The sequence below is a fragment of the Phascolarctos cinereus genome, unplaced genomic scaffold, assembly GCF_003287225.1.
Source record: "Phascolarctos cinereus isolate Bilbo 61053 unplaced genomic scaffold, phaCin_HiC Scaffold_5;HRSCAF=322, whole genome shotgun sequence".
NCBI lineage: Eukaryota > Metazoa > Chordata > Mammalia > Diprotodontia > Phascolarctidae > Phascolarctos > Phascolarctos cinereus.
Genome location: NW_027555958.1, coordinates 240,415,656 through 240,434,804, shown reverse-complemented (window position 1 = coordinate 240,434,804; position 19,149 = coordinate 240,415,656). Strand labels below are relative to the sequence as shown.

General features: G+C 40.8%; 1 protein-coding gene and 1 long non-coding RNA gene across 7 annotated transcripts in view; one reads left to right on the top strand and one right to left on the bottom strand.

Annotated features, from left to right (window-relative positions):
- Positions 1-9,826, bottom strand: part of ETV7 (ETS variant transcription factor 7) — a 28,012-nt gene extending 18,186 nt beyond the window's left edge. Inside the window, exons 1-4 of one of the 4 annotated variants that reach the window (XM_020999631.2) lie at positions 9,736-9,826; positions 8,240-8,345; positions 7,225-7,360; positions 987-1,151 (exon numbers count right to left, since the gene is read on the bottom strand). In XM_020999631.2, coding sequence (XP_020855290.1) covers positions 987-1,151; positions 7,225-7,273 — 214 coding nt within the window. In that variant the 5' untranslated portion in view covers positions 7,274-7,360; positions 8,240-8,345; positions 9,736-9,826. Of the gene's footprint in view, positions 1-986; positions 1,152-7,224; positions 7,361-8,008; positions 8,189-8,239; positions 8,350-9,735 lie in introns of those variants that run through there. The other 3 variants (XM_020999632.2, XM_078155400.1, XM_078155401.1) reach the window with 3 other exon arrangements.
- On the top strand, positions 8,807-17,796 carry LOC144457596 (uncharacterized). 3 transcript variants are annotated; one of them, XR_013487049.1, is made up of 5 exons: positions 8,807-9,106; positions 9,747-9,875; positions 12,690-12,872; positions 13,018-13,073; positions 16,166-17,796. It is a non-coding gene; the product is annotated as an uncharacterized LOC144457596 (long non-coding RNA). The 3 variants fall into 3 exon arrangements; XR_013487048.1 differs by lacking the exon at positions 12,690-12,872; XR_013487047.1 differs by lacking the exon at positions 12,690-12,872 and having other exon boundaries at positions 9,747-10,281.
- The last annotated feature ends 1,353 nt before the right edge of the window (positions 17,797-19,149 follow it).

Here is a 19,149-nt window from a genome sequence, read left to right as displayed (position 1 = left end):
TTTTTTTTTTGTTAAATGTCTCCCAAATACATTTTAATCTGGTCTGGGTGGCACTAGGGGTAGTGTGACCTGGCAGGCACCCAGCTATGTTTCATACCTTTTGTCTACAGAGTGTGCTTTCAGGAGTTTCTGATCCCTAAATACTTCCCTTACCTGGCCACTGATGCTTACAACTTCATCATTCAAGATCATTAGAACACAGCTCTAGAGCTGGAAGAGACTTGTAATCTAATCCTTCATTTTACAGAGAGGGAAACTGAGGCCCTAGAGAAATTAAGTGATTTGCTGAAGGTCACAAAGTGACAGAATCAGGATTTAAATCCAGGTCCTCTACCTTCAGATTTGTTCCTTGGCTTAAGGCAGGGGTTCTTGATCTTTTTTGTGTCAAGGACCCCTATGGCAGATAAGTGGGGCCTATGGACTCATTCTCAGAATAATGTTTTTAAAAGCATAAAACCAAACATTGAGGAAACCAATTATTTGAAATAGTTATTAAAATATTTAAAAATTCTAGTTCCCAGACCCCAGGTTAGGAATCATTGGCTTAATCCATATTAATATGACAAATCCTAGGGAGGGAGGGCTCAGGGTTAACAGTCACTTATACCTCCTTGTTAAGAAGTTTGCCAGATCCTTTCCTGAGGATAGGAACACGAAAGCACTAAGTGTATATGTGTGTTTGTGGGGAAAGAGGAGGGGTCAGAAAACTAGAAAAGGGACAAGAAGGAAGGGTATATTGAGTAGGAGAAAGGGCACAATTTTGCCAAAGACCCAGCCCTGAATGAGAGCCCCCTTTTCCTGCACAAGGGCTAAATGTGCAGCAGAGAGAAACCTCAGCTAAGACGTAAGTGAGAGAAGGTCAGATGGGAAAACCACAAGTAGGTTTCTTGCCCTGACGTCCTTCCTGCCAGAGGCAACTGACCACATCCATCATATGCCCACCCCAGCCATCTCCTTTTTGACTGAAGTCTGTTACATGTGCTGACCTGAACCGGGAGCTCGGTTTCTGAAGTCATCTTTGGTCAGGATGCAGAGGGCCTTCCCATTCATTTCAAACTTGTGCTCCATGGTCTGCGGGAGGGAGTATTCCTGTTCAGCCCATCTTAGCCAGTGAATCACATCCTCCTTACTCCACAATGACGGCTGAATTCCTGTAACCAACCACAGACACGGATCAGAATGGGAACCACTGATGCCCTGAGCGTGAGATCATCAAGCTGCAAAGACCTTAGAGTCTGTCTAATCTAATCTCTTCATTTTACAGAGAAAATGGAGGCCCACAGAACTTGCTTAAGGTCACACGTGGAGTACATAACAGAGGCAGGTCTTGGGAAGTTTAGATGGAAAAACCACAAATAGGTTTCCCGCCCTGACAACTTCCTGTCAGAGCCAACACAGTCCAGGAGTCATTCATGGATCCAGAGCTAAGGTCGTCTGGAACCCAACTCAAACTTTGGAGTTCTCTGATTCCAAAGCCAACATTCTTGGTACAGTACCAAGCTGCCACTCAAGTGGCTGTGGGCTGGAGATGCTACCAGAACAGGGAAGTGATGGAAAAGGGGAGGGAAGGGGTGCTGAGAGGGTCAGTCATTAGGTAGCCTCAAAGGACAGAACCAGCTCTTCTTGATGGAGGTTGGCGGGCCACCCTTCCCCAATCCCTTCTTTGAAACTCGCTTGGAGAGGACTGCCCTCTTTCCTGTCTCCTTTTCCTCCAGCATTTTTCCCTCTGTTAAGTGCGTGCTGTTAGTTACTTTTATCAGTTTCAAAATGTTCCTTATTTTGTTAGCATCAGTGTGGTGCAGGGGAACGAACATAAGGCCTAACATCAGGAGAGACCTGAACACAACCAGGACCAGGATTCCTACTGAGGCCTCTGGCTACAAATCCAGCAATACTGACCACTTTTCACAACTTCCTCAGCCTTTAAATGGAACTAATCCTTACCTGGATTCACTTACAGAGAACCAAAAGCCTGCCTTTGAGGAAGGAAGACCCAGAGTTCAGATTCTGCTTTTGACCCATGCTGGCTGTGTGACCTGGGCAAAACACTAGACTTCTTAGGCCCTAAGCAACTCTTTAAACGCTTTGCAAACTTAAAATGCTTAGAGAAATGGGAGCCTTTATTTAGCATTTTGTGGGCTTCCTGGTTATCTTCCAAAGAATCATAGAAGGGACTCTCTAAGAACGTCATACCACTCCTTTCCATGTACTCCCTCTGCCACCCCAACTGGACTACTTAGACACAGCTGACCTGGAAATCACAACTGAACAAAACCCTCCTTTTTTCTCTGCCACAAAGGACAATTATTAAACTTCACACATTTTACATGTCACAGATAAAGTATTAGACTTGAAGTCAGAAAGACTTGGGTTCAAATCTCACCTCAAATACAAAATGTTTGTTGATTGACCAACTATAAAATGCTTTGTCAACCTTTAAACATTATGCTATTACTATTACTCCACTAGTTCTGTTTCAGAGGCAGGGACTACTGACTCAAAAAGAAGAGGATTTTCCATTCTCTTCATTCCCTATCTACCAAACTTCCCTTATTTTCCAAAGAGAAAAACAGAGATGTGAATATATTGATGCAAAATAAAGAGATGAAGATGTGGGTGTTGTACCCAGCCAGTTCTGTCATTACGCCATGTGTCTCTGCCATGGTCCACCCCCTTCCAACAGGGCATAACCCTGGAGACTATAAATAATGTCTTAAGAGCGTTTAATTTGTTCTCCCTAGCCACATGATTGTGCAATGCTGTAGGGCAAACAAAGAGGGAAATGTAAGAACTGGGAAAGAAGGGGAGGAGAAAAAGGAATAATATTTAATCACCACTTGGTTATGAGTCCAAAAAACAAACAACACTGGTTTTGTTGTTCTTGTTTACTCAGTTTCCTGCTGGGAAAGTAAAACAACATAATTCAGTCAGATCCTCATTATTCGAAAGCAAGGGATGCCGGTGGTAGAGGCAGAGGCTAGTGGATTGCCCTAGCTCGGGAGTTCTGAACTGCAAAGGGCTAAGCTGATGGGATGCCTGCACTAAGGCAGGCACCAATATAATAGAACTCCAAGGTGGGGAGGAAAACAAACTACCCAGGGAGGGGTTTCTAAACTGGCCCAGGGCAGAAACAGAACAAATCATTAGTGAGACTGGGCTGTGAGAGGGGCTGCTGCATTTCCAGCCCGGGTGAAATAGGGAAACCCAGGAAGAGAGGAGGAGGAGGAAGTGGAGGAGGAGGAGGAGGAGGATCACAATGATGACAGGGAGGACAAGGAAGAGGTGACTAGGATGAGGGAGAGGGAAGAAGGAGGGGGAATAGGAATAAGGACAGATGAAACAGAGATTCTAGAGAAAAAGTGTTCAGCTTTTTCCCTCCCTCCAAATAAGTCTTCACTAAATTGAAGTTTGACAGTTGCTTTCTGTGTCATTTTGGGCAAGTCACTTAACCCCTCTGGGCCTCAGCTTCCTCAACTGTAAATGAAGGGATGGACCTAGATAGCCTCTAAGCCTTCCTTCCAACTTGAAATCTCTTCAGATGACCTTGATGTGGGAGGTGAGGACAGAACAGGAAGAATGAATTCTATAAATTAATTCCATATTACGTGATGTATTCAGTGATAACATGGAGAAAGGAGACTCCTGCACTGAATGGGAAGTTGGACCCAGTGATTTCTCAGGTCTGGGCCAGGGGTGGGGAACCTGCAGCCTTGAGGCCACATAGGCTGCACTTGAGGACCTAAAGGACCACATGTAGCCTCGAGGCCACAGGTTCGCCACCCCTGGTCTAGGCAATCTCTGAGAGGTTATGACTCTAAAATGTTGCACCCTCCAGCTCGAAAATCTTCAGAACCTTCAAGCTACCCAAAAGTGGAGGGCACTGCTTCAGAAGGCTGTGCAGGTCCCCCGAGTTCACAGCTAGATGACCAGCTATCAGGGACATTGTTCAGTTCTGCAAGAATTCCTGTTCAGGGACAGATCCCAGTCAGCTCTGAAATGCCCTGAGAGCCCCACCTTCCCAATCGTCAACTGTTAATTTACTTTCATTCTTGCTGAGAATATGAAAATTGGTCATTATCTTCACCTTATCTTTTGAGACAGTTAAATATTTACCACACAATACAATTAAGGTACTTTCAGGGGGCAGCTAGGTGGTGCCATAGTGCACAGAGCACTGGGCCTAGAGTCAGGAAGACTTATCTTCCTGAGTTCAAATCTGGCCTCAGACACTTATTAACCGTGTGACCCTGGGCAAGTCACTTAACCTTGTTTGCTCATCTATAAAATGACCCGGAGAAGGAAATGGCAAACCACTCCGGTATCTCTACCAAGAAAACCCCAAACGAAGTCACAGAAAAATTACCAAAAAACAATAGCAAAAGGTACTTTCAGAAGCATCTCAATGAATATGTGTCATGATTCCTCGGATGATGGGAGGAGCATCTCAGCAGTTCCAATTTGATATAAAATAGGGTACTCTGAGTACCATATCTACCACTGTCCAGTAATGGAACTAGCTAGGTAATGAGCTCCCCATTCCTGGAAATAATGAATGAGCATAAGCTTGAGGACCATTTATCCATCAGGGATATTGTAGAATAGATTCCTACCGCACTGTATAGGACGTTAAACTACATGACCTTTGAGGTCATAAAATGTTTAAAAAGTGAAAGCAAGTTGAAATTCTTCATGCTAAGGGCTTAAATGTCCACAGTGCATAAGGCTTGACATGCCAGCCTACTATAATAGGACTTTGAGCTGAAAAGGATCTGAGAGATCATTTAGTTCCACCCCTCTCACAGACGAAGGGGAAGGAAGGGCCAGAGAAATGAAGTAACTGCTGAAAGGTCACATTGGCAGCTAGGTGGCACAGTGGGTAGAGTACTGGGCCTGGAGTCAGGAAGACCTGAGTTCAAATCTTAACTCACTCACTAGTTATGTAACCCTGGGGAAGTCTGCCTCCATTTGTCTACTTTCTGTCTTTCTTTCCTTCCTTCTTTCTTTTTTGTTACACTGTGAGTTCCAAGTTGTCTCCCTCCCTCCCAGCCCTGGATTAGAAACGACTAACATTTGATATAGATGTAAGCTGTTGTTGTTCAGTCTTTTCAGTCATGTCTGACTCTTTATGACCCTATTTGGGGTTTTCTTGGCAAAGATACTGGAGTGGTTTGTCATTTACTTCTCCAGATAATTTTATAGAGGAGGAAACTGAGGCAAACAAAGTAAAATGACTTGCCCAGGGTCACACAGCTACCAAGTATCTGAAGCCAGATTTGAACTCAGGAAAATGAGTCTTCTTGAATCCAGGCCAGGTACTCCATCCACTGCATCACCTAGCTGCTCCATATATGTGTGTGTATCTATGTGTGTATCTATGTATGTATATGTATATGTATGTATGTATACACACATTACATATGTGGAAGCATACAATACATACTTCCCTACATAAGTTCTTTCTCTGGAGGTGGATAGCATTTTCCCTCCTAAGTCCTTCATAGTTTATTTGAATGTTCATATTACTCAAAATAGCTCAGTCATTCACAGTTAGTCTTTGAACAATATTGTTGTTACCATATACAACATTCTCTTGGTTCTGCTCATTTCACTCTGCATTATTTCATGTAAGTCTTTCATCAGCCTGCTCATCCTTTTTTATAGCACAGCAGTATTCCATCATAATAATCACAACTTAGTCATTCCCCAATTGATGGGCATCCCCTCACTTTCCAGTTCTTTGACACCACAAAGACAGGCGCTATAAATATTTTAGAACATATGGGTTCTTTTCCTTTTTCCCTCATCACTTGGTAAACAGAGCTAATGGTGGTATTGCTGGACCAAAGGGTATACAAAGTTTTCTGACTCTTTGGGCATAATCCCAGAATACACCTCCAAATAGTGGGATCAGTTCACAGTATATTAGTGTCCCTGCCTCCATTCCTGTACCTGTAAAATGGGATTGATAACAGCATCTACTTCCCAGGGTTCTTGTGAAGATCACTCAATCAATAAGCATTTATTAAGTGCCTACTGTGTGCTAGGCCCTGGGCAAAAGTAGTCCCTGCTCTGGAGGAGCATTTTTGAATCCAATTCAAACTACATATAAATAAGCTATATACAGGATAAATTGGAAATGAGGAACAAAGGGAAGGCACTAGCTTTAAGGGGGATAAGGAAAGTCTTCTCGTAGAAGGCAGGGTTTTGGTCAGGCTTTGAAAAAAAAAAGCTAGGGGCTCTCGGAGACAGAGATAAGGAGGTAGAGAATTCCAAACATAGGATCAGCCAGTTAAAATACTCAGAGTTGGGATATGGAGTACCTTATGTTGACCAGTGGCACTGGATAGCAGAGTGAGGAGGGGCCTGGGAATAAGGTATACAATGACTAGAAACATAGGAGGGGACCAGGTTATAAAGGGATTTGGACATCAGGGATTGCATATTTGATCCTGGAGGTAATAATAGGGAGTCACTAGAGTTTATCAAATGGTGGGAGGGAGGGAGGGATATGATCAGACCTGTGTTTTAGGAAGATCAAATGAGATATTTGTAAATCGCTTTGCAAACCTTAAAACATTATATAAATGCCATTATTAAGAGGAAAAGCCAGGATTTGACACCTGTTTCCAAATCCAATGTGCTGTTCACTGCATGAAACTGACCCTCCTGACATATAGGAAGGACTCCTCAGAAGAAAGCTAGGGCCTTCCTAATGTAAGGACCCTTCAGTGTAACGGTTTTGTTTTTTCATTCTTCTCCTTGTGGGTGACCTAGCATGGTAGAAGGAGCACTGGACAGAGAGCATGAAATCCTAGCTCATTTTCCTTCTCTCTAAAATGAGGAAGGTTGGACTAATTGACCCTCAAAGATCCCTTCCACCAAAAAGTCCTATCAGGTGATTTTCCCTTATCTGGTTTTCATGGTCTTATGGAACGTTAGAGCTGGAAGGGACAATTCCACTCCCTTACTGTACAAGGAAGAAAGTTCTTACTGTCCACAGTTAATCATTCTAGGTTTACATATCACGGGCAGTCAAATCCCTCAACAGACAGGATTCTGATTTACCTTCTCTGACTTCATCTCCAAAGAAAAGCTAAATAAATGAGGGTATATAGTGCAAATCAGGGATAAGGGCCAGTGGGTTTACCTTGGAGAGAACCAAATATATTCAGGCCTTCGATTTTGAAAGGAAAAAAAATCAACATTGATCTCTTGTCTACTCACTGAGTCTGCCTGGCAATTTGCAGATCTCCTTCTCATGGATAAGTTGCATTCTAGCCTCACATCTGGCTTGGAATTGAGTGGCTGGGGGTGGTGTTGCTGACACAAGAATGGAAGAAGAATTAGCCAATTCTCCTCCCTAGAGAGAAATGAAACAGAACAAGACAGGTCATCATTCACTGGCTCAAAAGAAAGTAGACTTTTTTCTACTAGTCTAACCCATTAAGTTTTTTTTTTAAAGAAAAATAGCTGCTTTATTTTTATGTAGTCCAAATTTGCTAATGCACACTATGACAAGCCCCACTGGAGGATTCCTGGATATAAATTCATTTCCAATGCATAAAATCTTAGGGCCTGAAAATATGGTTTGAAAGGCAGATTGTACATGGTTTTAAAACCCTTTTAAAAGTACGTAAAGAAAGGGTTGCCAGTTTTACTCTAGTCCCCCAGCCCCCCAAAGTGGTGTCTCCATTTATAGCATTTCAAAATCAATTTAACCCAAAGAGGTAACCTAGCCACTAAAATAATGAGATTATAGATTCTAGAGCAAGGAGAGACTTTAGAGATCATTTCATTAAGAGATTTTTAACCTGTGGTCTGTGATTTTTAAAAAATAGATAGATTTAATAGTTTTAAAATTTTCCCCAATTACATGTAAAGACAATTTTCAACATTCATTTTCTGAAAGATTTTTAGTTCCAAATTTTTCTCCCACCCTCCCACCCTCCCCTCTCTCCTCCCCAAGATAGCAAGCAATCTAATATAGGCTATACATGTACAATGATACCTGTATTTCAATGTGGTTGATTTCCTTTGTAATTTCATGAATTTTATGCATTTAAAAAAATTATTCTAAGAAAGGACCCATAGGCTTCACTAGGGTCAGAGATATCCATGACACCAAAAAAAAGTTAAGGGCCCTTTTCTTTCTTTTGACAGTTAAAGAAGCTGAGGCTCAGAGGAGAAATGACTTGCCCAAAGTCCCAGGCATAGGAAATAGCAGGATCAGCATTCTAACCTGGGTCCTCAGGCTCCAAATGCAGTGTTCTCTCCACCCTGTTTTGGTATGATAAAGGGTCTTATTCTTCGAAGGTCACTTGAGGCTTCTTGCCAGGGACAGATAGCTAACTCAAGAAAAGTAAAAGTGAAACCAGATTCAGGTTAAAAATCAAAACAAAACAAAAGTCAAACCTTCTACTCTTTTAGCAAGGATCTTCTACATTTTTGCATTCATCTCCTGAGCATTTGTACAAAAAGATTCTGGAAGTGACAGCAACAAAGTAGACTTGGTTGGTAGAGAAGATCAAGATTGAACCTGTAATTTCATTGGTCAAAGATAGCAGTTTAGTGACATTTTGAATGAGTTCCCAGGGAACTGCCAGGTAAGGAAACTCCCTCCACAACTTATCACTTTGGAGAGTTGTCAAGAGCATAGAGACTGAGTGATTTGCCCAAGGTCACACTGCCAATATGTCAGAGATAGGCCTTGAACCCAAGCCTTCAATGCTCTATGCAGTTTGGCAGAAGAGCCAAAGAAATGAACTTAGGGCTCAGTTTCAGTTCCTGTTGAATGTCCATTTCTTATTCAAGCCTTTCGGTTGTGGTTTTGATCATCGGTCTCACGCACAACTATTATTAGTGATCTTCCACTTAGAAATGAGAGTATTCTCCAGAAAAAAAAATCACTTTTACCCTCCAAAGCTGGCTGTAGGCCAGCAGTCCACCTGTTCTTGGATTGAACAAATGCATCCAGTGTTTGCCCACTCCAACTTCTGCCAAGTAAGAACTGCCTAAAGAAAGGGGAATTCCAAGGCTGCTAACTGCAAGGGAAATGTGAGTCCAGGAGCCTCAGAACTGCTGGTAGGAACCAAGGCTCTAAAGAAAGGTATTGGTGGAGAGGACTATTCCTAAAGGTTGTAAGATATTTGGTTGGAGGGAGAATATGATTAAGGGGGGAGGATGAATGCTGACTGTGAGTTCCAGTGAGTTCGGTGGATTGAAGAATTTAAGGGATACTAGAAGGATTCAGGGGGAAAGTATGTGGGGACTGACTAGAGTAGAAAATATGAAGAAGCAAACGACAGGGGCATTGAATAGCGATTGTGGATGGCAGAGTGGGAGCAGTAATACCGGCAGTGGGGAGACAATGTTTGGAAGTGGGAATGAATGGAAACTTGATGATATGATAGACTTTAGAGTTAGAATAGAATCTTAGAGATTATCTAGTACAAATAGTTCATTTTGCAGATGTGAAAACTGAGGTCTAGAGGACAGAGGTTACAGAGATATTAAGTAGTAGAATCAAGGTTCAAATCCAGGTCCTCTGACTCCAAATCAACATTACATATGTTGGTGAGTGAAGCACAGCTCTAGGAATGGAAGAGGAGTCTGAGAAACTGAGGGAGTTCTGTGGAGAAAGCTAAGTAGAGAATAGTTTCCTGTGAGGCGGGGAAGCGATTTAGGAAGAGAGGGATGAAGTGAGCCTTCTTTAATTCAGGGATCAGGGGCTCTTACCTGCGTTACAGGTGGAGTGGAAGACCGTCTTTCTTTCGTGAGGACTGAGCTGGCTCCTGTTGCGGAGTAACTTTGGTCGTCGTTTCCTGACTCTACTTCCACCCAAACCCTTATTCCGGACCAGGAAAAGAAAGATGGGTGTAAGTAGGAAAACTATTTTGGAAGCGCTAGGGACCTAGGGACGCTGGAGCTCACAATCCCGCAGCGGTAATGAGTTCCGTCAGTCGCTATCCTTCCGGGAAACGAAAACGAAAGAGCAGGATCTGGCCTTCCACTCCCCCACCCTCCCTCCCCTCGGAGGCGGAGGACAGGAGACAGGGACAGGACTCTTGCCCTCCCCGAGGACTTCCACATTTGCTCCTGCGCCCTATCTCCGTCAGGCGCTGTTCACACTGGGAGTCCGTTGTCTCTGCCTCGCCTTCATCTGTCGCCTGCCGAAGCGCCTGTCCGAGGTGCTGCCGAATACGCTTGACGTGATTTTCAATCTGACGGTTTCTAGAGAACCTCTGGCTAGACCATCTTGTCAAGTATGCTGCCCGGCACATAGTAGGCACTTTAAAATGCTTATTTAATTAACTAATTTAGAAGTACGGGATTTGGGGAGGCAAGAACGGGCACCTTGACACCAAATTTTGGGCATTTGCAAAGGAACCTCTTGCAATTTATTCAATTTAATTCGACTTAATAAAAGTACTACGTGTCGGTTGCGGTGAATTGAATGCACAAGGCACTGTACATACAAAGACAAAAACAAAACATTCCTTGCTCTTAAAAATCTTGCATCTATTGGTGATACCATGTATGTTGATAGTTAAAGATAATGAATTTTTAGCTTTTTTGTGTGTCATGGGCCACATTGACAGTCTAGTGAGGCGTATGGACCCCCTTTCAGAGTAATGTTTTTAAATGCAGAAAATGAAAGGATAGGATTACAAAGGAAACCAATTATATTGAAACGGTTACAAAAATATTAAAAAGACAAATTTGTGGTATAATTCACAGATTCCCTGAAAATCTATTCAAGGATCTTTTGGGCATCCTAGGAGCCTTTGGTATAGAACAGGATAATTTAACAGAGAAAGACACAGGAGGAAAGATCAAAAAAGACATCTTGAAAGAGCCTTCAAGGAAGATAGGGATTCTAAGAGTCATCGATAACAAGGTAGTAATTATTGGGCAGATCACTTCTAGAGTATCATGATATGAGCAACACATTTTAGAAAGAGCATTGATAAAGTGTAGATCATCCACAGAATGACCACTAAAATGGGGGGAAAGTATCAATATGAGTATCAATAGAAGGAACAGAGAGGTTTGGCCTGGAAAAGAGAGCTGTCCAAGAGAGGAAAAGTCAGGCTTCCTGGGTTGTGGGTTCCCCAGTAGTGGAGTCATGTAAACAGGAACCACATGACCACTCTCCGAGTATGTTGAAGTGGGATGCCTTGTTTGGGTATGAATTGGACTAGATGGCCACTAAGATCCCTTACAGCTCTGAAATTCTGTGATTCTTAGTACATTTCATGCATGCGGTTAGCTGATGCAAAGGCTTGAAGGAAAGAAACGGAATATTGGACTCAGGGAAACAGCTAGTAGTTCTGTTTGACTGAAATCCAGGGAATAATGTGAAATAAGGCTGGAAAGGCAGATAGGAGCCAGATTGTGTATAAAATGCCAGTAACGATTTTGAATTTTACCATAGAAACAATAAAAAAGTGTTTAAATACAGAAGTGGTATGGTTAGACCTATGCATTAGGGAGATGATTTAGATAGCCATGAGGAGAAGGAATTGGGGAAGGAATAAATTAAAAGCAGGGAGACTAAGAGTCTATTACAACTGTACAGGCAAAATTTGATGAGGACTTGAATTACGTGGTCATGTGAGTTGAGAGAGTTAGATATAAGAGAAGTTGTGAAAATATCAACAAGATTTGGCAATCTGTTGAGTGTGGGGAAGGCATAAAGGGTAATAAATAGATGATGACTGCTAGGTTACAAACCAGGATAGTTGAAAAGGGTAGTGACCTCAACAGGTAAGAATTTTGGAGGATGGATAGAATTTCTGGGGAAAATAATAAATTCCATTTCAGACATCTACTTCCCTGCCTGGTTTCAACTCCACAGAACAAGATGTCCCACCCAGGATAAGCTCATCACTTTTAAACTCACTACCATGATGCTTTGATTGACTCCACCTCTCTCAGCCTCCCCTCCCTTCTGTTTGGAGGGATGGAGGACAGAGCACTCCTCCCAGGGCCTTCCTTTATGGAGGCCAGATTTTCAGATCTCTGTGCTTTGCATCTATTGCCCTCCCTGGTATCAACTCATGGGAAAAGATCCTCCCATGTTGGGTACTCCCTGGTATTCTGTCTTCTTCACTCTTACCCTTGCTCTCCTCCTTCCTTCCTTTTGCATGTTGTCCCCCCTTCAGATTATAAGCTCATTGAGGGCAGGGGTTGTCTTTCTTTTCATTAATTGCACCCCCAGAACTTAGCACAGTGCCTGTAGTGCTTAATAAATGTTTATTGGACTAGATTGGATATGTCTACAAGATATTCAGGTGGGAATATCCAGCAAACAGGTTATGAACTCTAGATGACTAGAGTTCAGAAAAGAGCTTAGGGTGGATATATAGATTTGGAAGCCACTTTTATAGAGATAATAACTGAAACCATGGAAGCAGATGAGATCCCCAAGGAGAGAATGTAGAAAGAAAAGAAAGGGTCTCAAAGACAAAATCTTGGGAAATACCTGTGTTTCATGGATGGGATACAAGTGACAATCTAGTAAAAAAAAAAGCTGAGAAGTGGTCAGAAAGGTAAGAGAAAAGTCAATGCCAGTGACTCTGGGGAGGGTGGCTATCAAAAGGTATGGAGAAGTCAAAGAGGAGGAGGATTGAAAAAAAGGTCACATGGTTAAAGGTAACAGATTTTCAAGACTGTTATTAACCTTTCAGAGAGTGGAGTGATGAGGTCAGAAGCCAGAATGCAAGGGGTTAACAAGTGAGTGAGTAATGAGGAAGCAATCATCTTGATTCTTGCTTTGATCCTCATCTCTCTCCTTCACCCTGCCCAAAGCTGTATTGGCAAGTGAGGGAGCCGATCAGACACCAGAATGTTTCCAGGATAACATAGCCCTGGTACGTGCTTTGGATCTACCAGTCTAATTCTTGTTCCCTTAAAGGCAATGACTACTTTTTTATGTTCTTGTTTCTACAAGATTCTGTTTTAGACTCTTTTCTTTTTTTTTTCCTTTCTTCCTTGGGTTCCCATATGTTCCTATAGGTTCAATTGCTGTTTCTGAGTCCCTGCCCATATTCTTCATCAAGGAAAAGAAGAAGGTGAGATCTCCAGGGAACATAAAGGCAGGAAATGACCTGAAACTCACACTGTATGTAAAGAGACATAGTGATATTATGGCCAAAGCAGTGGACTAGGATTCAGAAAACCTGAATTCATGTCCAGACTGATTTTGTATTAGTCTCCTTCTTGCATTTTTCCTTCCAGTCAAACTGTGTTACTAGCTATTTCCCAAATTTGACATTCCATCTCCCCTCATTTATGGGTCCCCAGAGAACGACCACAGTTTTTGAGGTACTTTTTGGGTCAGTATCTACTCAGAAAAAAAATCATAGTACATGAACCCCCACCAATGTGTTTGCTCTTACTAGGCCAAGCAGTGTACACATTAGTTCAAAATAAGAGATGTTAAATCAAACAGCGTAACAGCATAATCTTCTCCAGATTCTGCCACCATGCTCCTACTAGGGAATTTCTCACCTCCTTTTCAGGGTTCTTCTTCCATTAGAATGTAAGCTCCTTGAGGGTAAGGATTGTCTTTCTTTTTGCTTGTATTTGTGTCCCCAGGATTAGCACTGTGTTTGGCCTATGGTAAGCACTAAATAAATGCTTGTTGACTTGATTTAACTTAACAGAGAAGAAATTTTAAAAAGAATTACCAGCACCTGTTATGTACAGTTACATTTCCACTAAATTGAAATTTTAAAAGCAATAGAAGTTTATCTACAAAGATATATAATACCTATATTAACAGAACATGAAGCAGAAAGGTTAAGCAATCCAATTTTAGAAAAGGGAATTTCTAACGAAAGAAGAAAAAAACCTCTGTTACAGGAGAATGTTATCAAACCTTTAAAGAACACTTAATACCAATCCTAAACAATTTATTCTCAAAAATTGACACAGAAACACTCTACTAAACTCATTTTATGAAACAAATATAGTCCTAATACTTAAACAAGGGAAGATTAAAAAAAAGGCAAGATAGAGGAAACTGAAGACCAATAGCTAACATTTACATAGAACTTTAAAGTTTGCAAAACTCTTTAATACATTCTATCATTTGAACCTCACAATAGTTCTTAGAAATAAGTGATGTTATTATCCTCATTTTACAGATGAGGAAGAGAGATAGTAAATGACTTGCCGAGGGATGGTCATATAGCCAATTACATGAGGAAGGATTCAAATTTCAAAGGATTTAAAGTCTTCCTAACTCTAAGACCAGCACTCTGTCTACTATACCTCAATTCATAATTTTAAAATAAAATACTAGCAAAAATACTACAGCAATATATTAAAAAAAATTATTCAGCATAATCATGCTGGCTTTATATCAGGAATATAACAATATCCTTGAACAATAGTTCAACATTGGGGAAAACACTTAACCTAATGAATCAGATTGAAATAAAAAACACACCAAATCACATAATTATATCACTAACTACAGAAAAAAAGCCTTTGACAAAGTACAAAATATTTATGCTTTAAAAATTCTACAAAGCATTGGCATAGAAAGAACATTTTAAAATTATTTACAAATATCTAAAATCAAAGGCAGCATTAGATGCAATGTGAAAACACTGAAGGCTTCACAATGGATAGAGGACTAAAATAAGGATGTTCCCTAATGATATCAATAAGACAAGAGAAAAAAATAAAGGCATAAGCATAGGAGACAAAACTATCCCTATTTACTGATAACTCAACTTCGAAAATTCTGGAGAATCAGCAAAGAAACTAATTAAACAATGGCTTTAGTAAAGTAGCAAGGTATAAAATAAATCCACAAAATCCACGTCATTTCTGTACAGCAATAATAAAATCCAGGTGGAAATGATAGGAAGTTAAGTCTCATTCATAATTGCTACAAAAACATCTCAATTGCTAAAACAAACAAAAAAACCTTACAGTCAGTCTACCAAGGCACAATTAGCATGTATAGATACAATTATAAATTTTTTTAACATAACAGCATTTTAAATAGCATTTTAAAAATAACTGAAGGAATATTTAGTGCTTATGGCTTGACTGAGCCAATATTTTTAGTAGATTGAATTAAAGCTGCATTCTAATAGAACGTCAGCCCCTTCAGAGTAGAGATTGTTTCATCTTTTGTATCTTGGTCCCCAGAGCCCAACACAGTGTCTTACTAGTTTGATTATTATAGCATGGCATCTATAATTTAGCTAATATTTTCATTTGTGTTCATTTAATCAAGAAACATTTTTCATATGCCTAAAGTAGATGTAACCTGAATATTAAAGACTATATCTCAGGAAGAGAATTTTTAACAAAATAAGGGATAGGAAAGATCACAAAAGATTAAACAAATCATTTTAATTAAATGAAATTGAAAATCTTTTGTACAAAAAAAATCAGTTCAATGACAATGAAACATGTTAATTGGGGGAAAAAATTTTGTCACACATCTCTGATTAGGATCAGATATTCAAGATAAAGGGAACTAACATAGATACATAAGCCCAAGAATCATTCACAAATGGATGGTCAAAGATTTTGAACAAATATTTATCAAAAGAAGATATGCAAACTATTAACTATATGAATGATTGTTCCAAATCACTAATAGTAGGTAAATGCAAATCAAAACAACGCTGAAGCTTCCAATCACACCCAGAAAGTTGGGAGAGATGACAAAAGATGGGGATAGCCAATGTTGGAAGGGCTGTGGAAAGAGAGGCACACCTCAACACTGTTGTTGGAGCTATGAATTGGTCTAACTATTCTGAAGAGCTAATTAGAATTGTGAAAATGTAACAGGACAATTGCACATGTTTAGATCATCTGAGATGGAGGCACCCATGTAGGAGATGCTTCTTGGAGCAAATATCCTGTATTTCCCTATCGTGTAAGTGGGAACAGCCTTTTTCCATTGGTTGAGTAGCCAGAATAGGCTACAACTTTATAATGACCAGACTGGGACAATCTTGCTGTTTCTTTCCAGCAGTGTCCAGCAAGGTAAATGTCTTGTTTCCTGAAACATGGGTGCCATGAACTGAGCTAGGTATGGGAGGGGTCACCTTCAGCCCTCTCCCTTTTAGGTCCTGAGGCCTCAAGAAATTCACGTGGGATCTGGGTTTGTTTCATTTGTCCTTTTCAATTCTAGGTGTAAATTGGAACTCAATCTCAACTCAACTCAAGACATGGTGACCTGGATGGATATTGATATCAGCCTAGCAGGGAAGGCCTGAGAAGCTAGAGTGCTGGGACCTGAACCCAGAGGGGCTTTGGACTTAGAACTTGGTGGAATCATCTATATAGGAACTGAGTTAAATTGTGAACCAAATTCCCCAGTGACTGGGGGGTTGGGTATTGTGGAAGGGGAGATTATGCACCTCAGATGTTAGGGAGAGTGTTTGTATTTTTCTGGATATACCTTTGAAGTAAATATTCCTAATCAGCTAATCTGTTAAATAGTTAAATGGAACTAGAGTGCAGGGGAGCACTGAGAGCTTAAACCACTGGCAGAGACTAGGTCCCCCTCAACCTCTTAATGGTACCAGAGAACCCTGTGGGAGAGACACAACATAACACATCTGGCCTTTAGGCAGCATGGGGTCAAGGTAGTTACTATTATTACACCCAGAAAATGACTAAAATGTCCATTCCCTTTGCCCCAGACTGATGGGCATGTGCTCCAAGGAGATCGAAGATGGAAAGAACAGTCTCAAAATACAGGGTGTCCCAAAGGTCTCAGTGCAGTTTTAAGCTATTAAAACTTAAAATCTGTGATTTTCCATATTCTTGCCCTTAGCTTTTCAGAGGCTCAGTTCTGTCATCTGCAACAGAGAGTGGAGGTGGGAGTGGGGCCTGGGGGTGGGGGTGGGAGAAATATAGACTCTAAGGTTCCTTCCAGCTCTGTGGAATATGATCCTAATATCATATTCAGCATTTCTTCTGGCACGGAAATATTCCGTCACAGTCATGTGCCAGAATTTGTTTAGCCATTCCACAACTGACTGGGCATTCATCTTTAGTAATTTGCTACTACAAAAAGTGCCACTATAAATACAGGGCATCCCAAAATTCTCAGTGCAGTTTAAAATTTAAACTAGAAAATAGTAACAGCCAAAGTCAATGCTTTTGTATTTATACAGTTCCCTCTCATTGGAAATCAATAGATTGTTTGAAAAGGGGTTGGAGTAGGGCAGGGGTCTGTGGCCTCAAGGCCACATGTGGCCTCCTAGGTCTTTGGGTGCCGCCTTTTGACTGAGTCCAAGTTTTATAGAATAAATCCTTTTATTAAGGGGGTTTGTTCTGTGAAGTTCGGATTCAGTGGATGGCCACACTTGAGGCCCTAGAGGCCACAGGTTCCTTACCCTGGAGTGGGGCATGTTTTAATCACACATAGAGCCTTCTCATCTCATCTATTTTGGTATTCACTTTGACCCTTGTTCTAATCAGCCAATGCAGACAATTTACTCATGCTTTTAACATATAATTAGCTTTGGTTTTTTGTGATGTTCTTTTCTTGCCTTATCCAATGCCTTCTCTCTTCTTAAAGAATATGTTCATGATACAGAGGCCTGAAGCCTACAAGCCTTTGGTTTCTTTCATTTCTTGGTTCTCAACTACATTTTCCAGTTTTTACCATCTTTGTTTGACAATGGGCTTACTTTCACATCAAAGTTGCTATTAAAGTCAATGTCGTTTTACTTTGGAGGACTTTGTCAAGTTCTTCATAAAACTTCTCTATTTTTTCATTCTCTATAATAAATGTTGGTGAATAAGCTCTAATTATCTTCAAATAGTCTTTGTTTATTCCCATCATGAACACTCTATAAAGCACAAAATGACCAAGTGTTCCATGAAATGATAGTTTCCCTTGAGCACATAATAAAATTAATTCCTTTTTTTTTTTTTGCTTTTTAGTGAGGCAATTGGGGTTAAGTGACTTGTCCAGGGTCACACAGCTAATAAGTGTCATGTGTCTGAGGCTGTATTTGAACTCAGGTCCTCCTGACTCCAAGGCCAGAGCTCTATCTACTGCGCCACCTAGCTGCCCCCTTAATAAAATTAATTCTACCAACTCTTTTTTTCCTCCCTTCCTAAGAAGGTGAGCCATATTTCCATCGAGGAATATCGATGTATCAGGAGCTTAAGGCACTGTGGGACTCCAAAGGAAAAAGGAGAAGTAGGCATTCCTCAGAAACTCTAAGGGTATGAAGGTGCCTCTAACTTTACGGGGTTATTTAAAGCATTATGAAGTAATTTCCAGTATGGTTTTGGTCAATTTAAAGGTTGAAGGATTAGCCCTGCAAAAGTGATTAAGTATAGAAGGAAACCTGGCTGCATATTACAATGAGATTGACTAGTGTATGGGAGCGTGAGATGGTGCATACTTGGATAAATGTAGAGCTTGGAAGCCCCACTGTGCATGGGATCAGATAGGAGAAAGACTGTATATGAGGGTAGGGCTTGACTTGTTTGCTAATATCCTTTTGCCAACTATACAGTGATACCAATGGGGCATGACAGAACATAAAATCTCTGAGATCAGATTTTGTTTGGTACAATGTGCACGAAATTGGTTTTTAAGTTTTTCCTATTCTCTGTTTAAGCAGAAATTTCCTTGGGGGTGGAGTATTGGGGGATGGGAGAATACAGAGTGACCTAGAGGATGAAGCATCATGTCATTTTCTCTCTTAACCTCACAGAGCACTTTGCTTTCTAATTCTGCAATGCATGTAGATATTATTATGGATCACAAACATTGTATAAATAACTTATTCCTCTTCCAGGCTGTGGGCTTTGTAAGGGCAGCAATCATGTCCTATCAAAACTTTATATCTTCTCCAGCATCTTGTTTAGTCCATGAAGTAAACACTTAATAAGTGTTTGTTGAACTTATTGTCTTCTGGCTTCACTCATGGCAAGAATGCTGAACTCAGTATGAGACAGTTCCTCCAGGATCATGCCAAGTCTTTAGTCATTGGGCTGAGAATATTGAAAATTAAATGAATGTTAGTTAACCATCTAAACACTATGGTATTGCCCTCTTTTGTTAATCCTAATCTTCCTCAGACATCCTGCTCTAAGAATAGGAACAAGAATGGTACAATTTAGATAAGCACTACCAGACTGCATCTG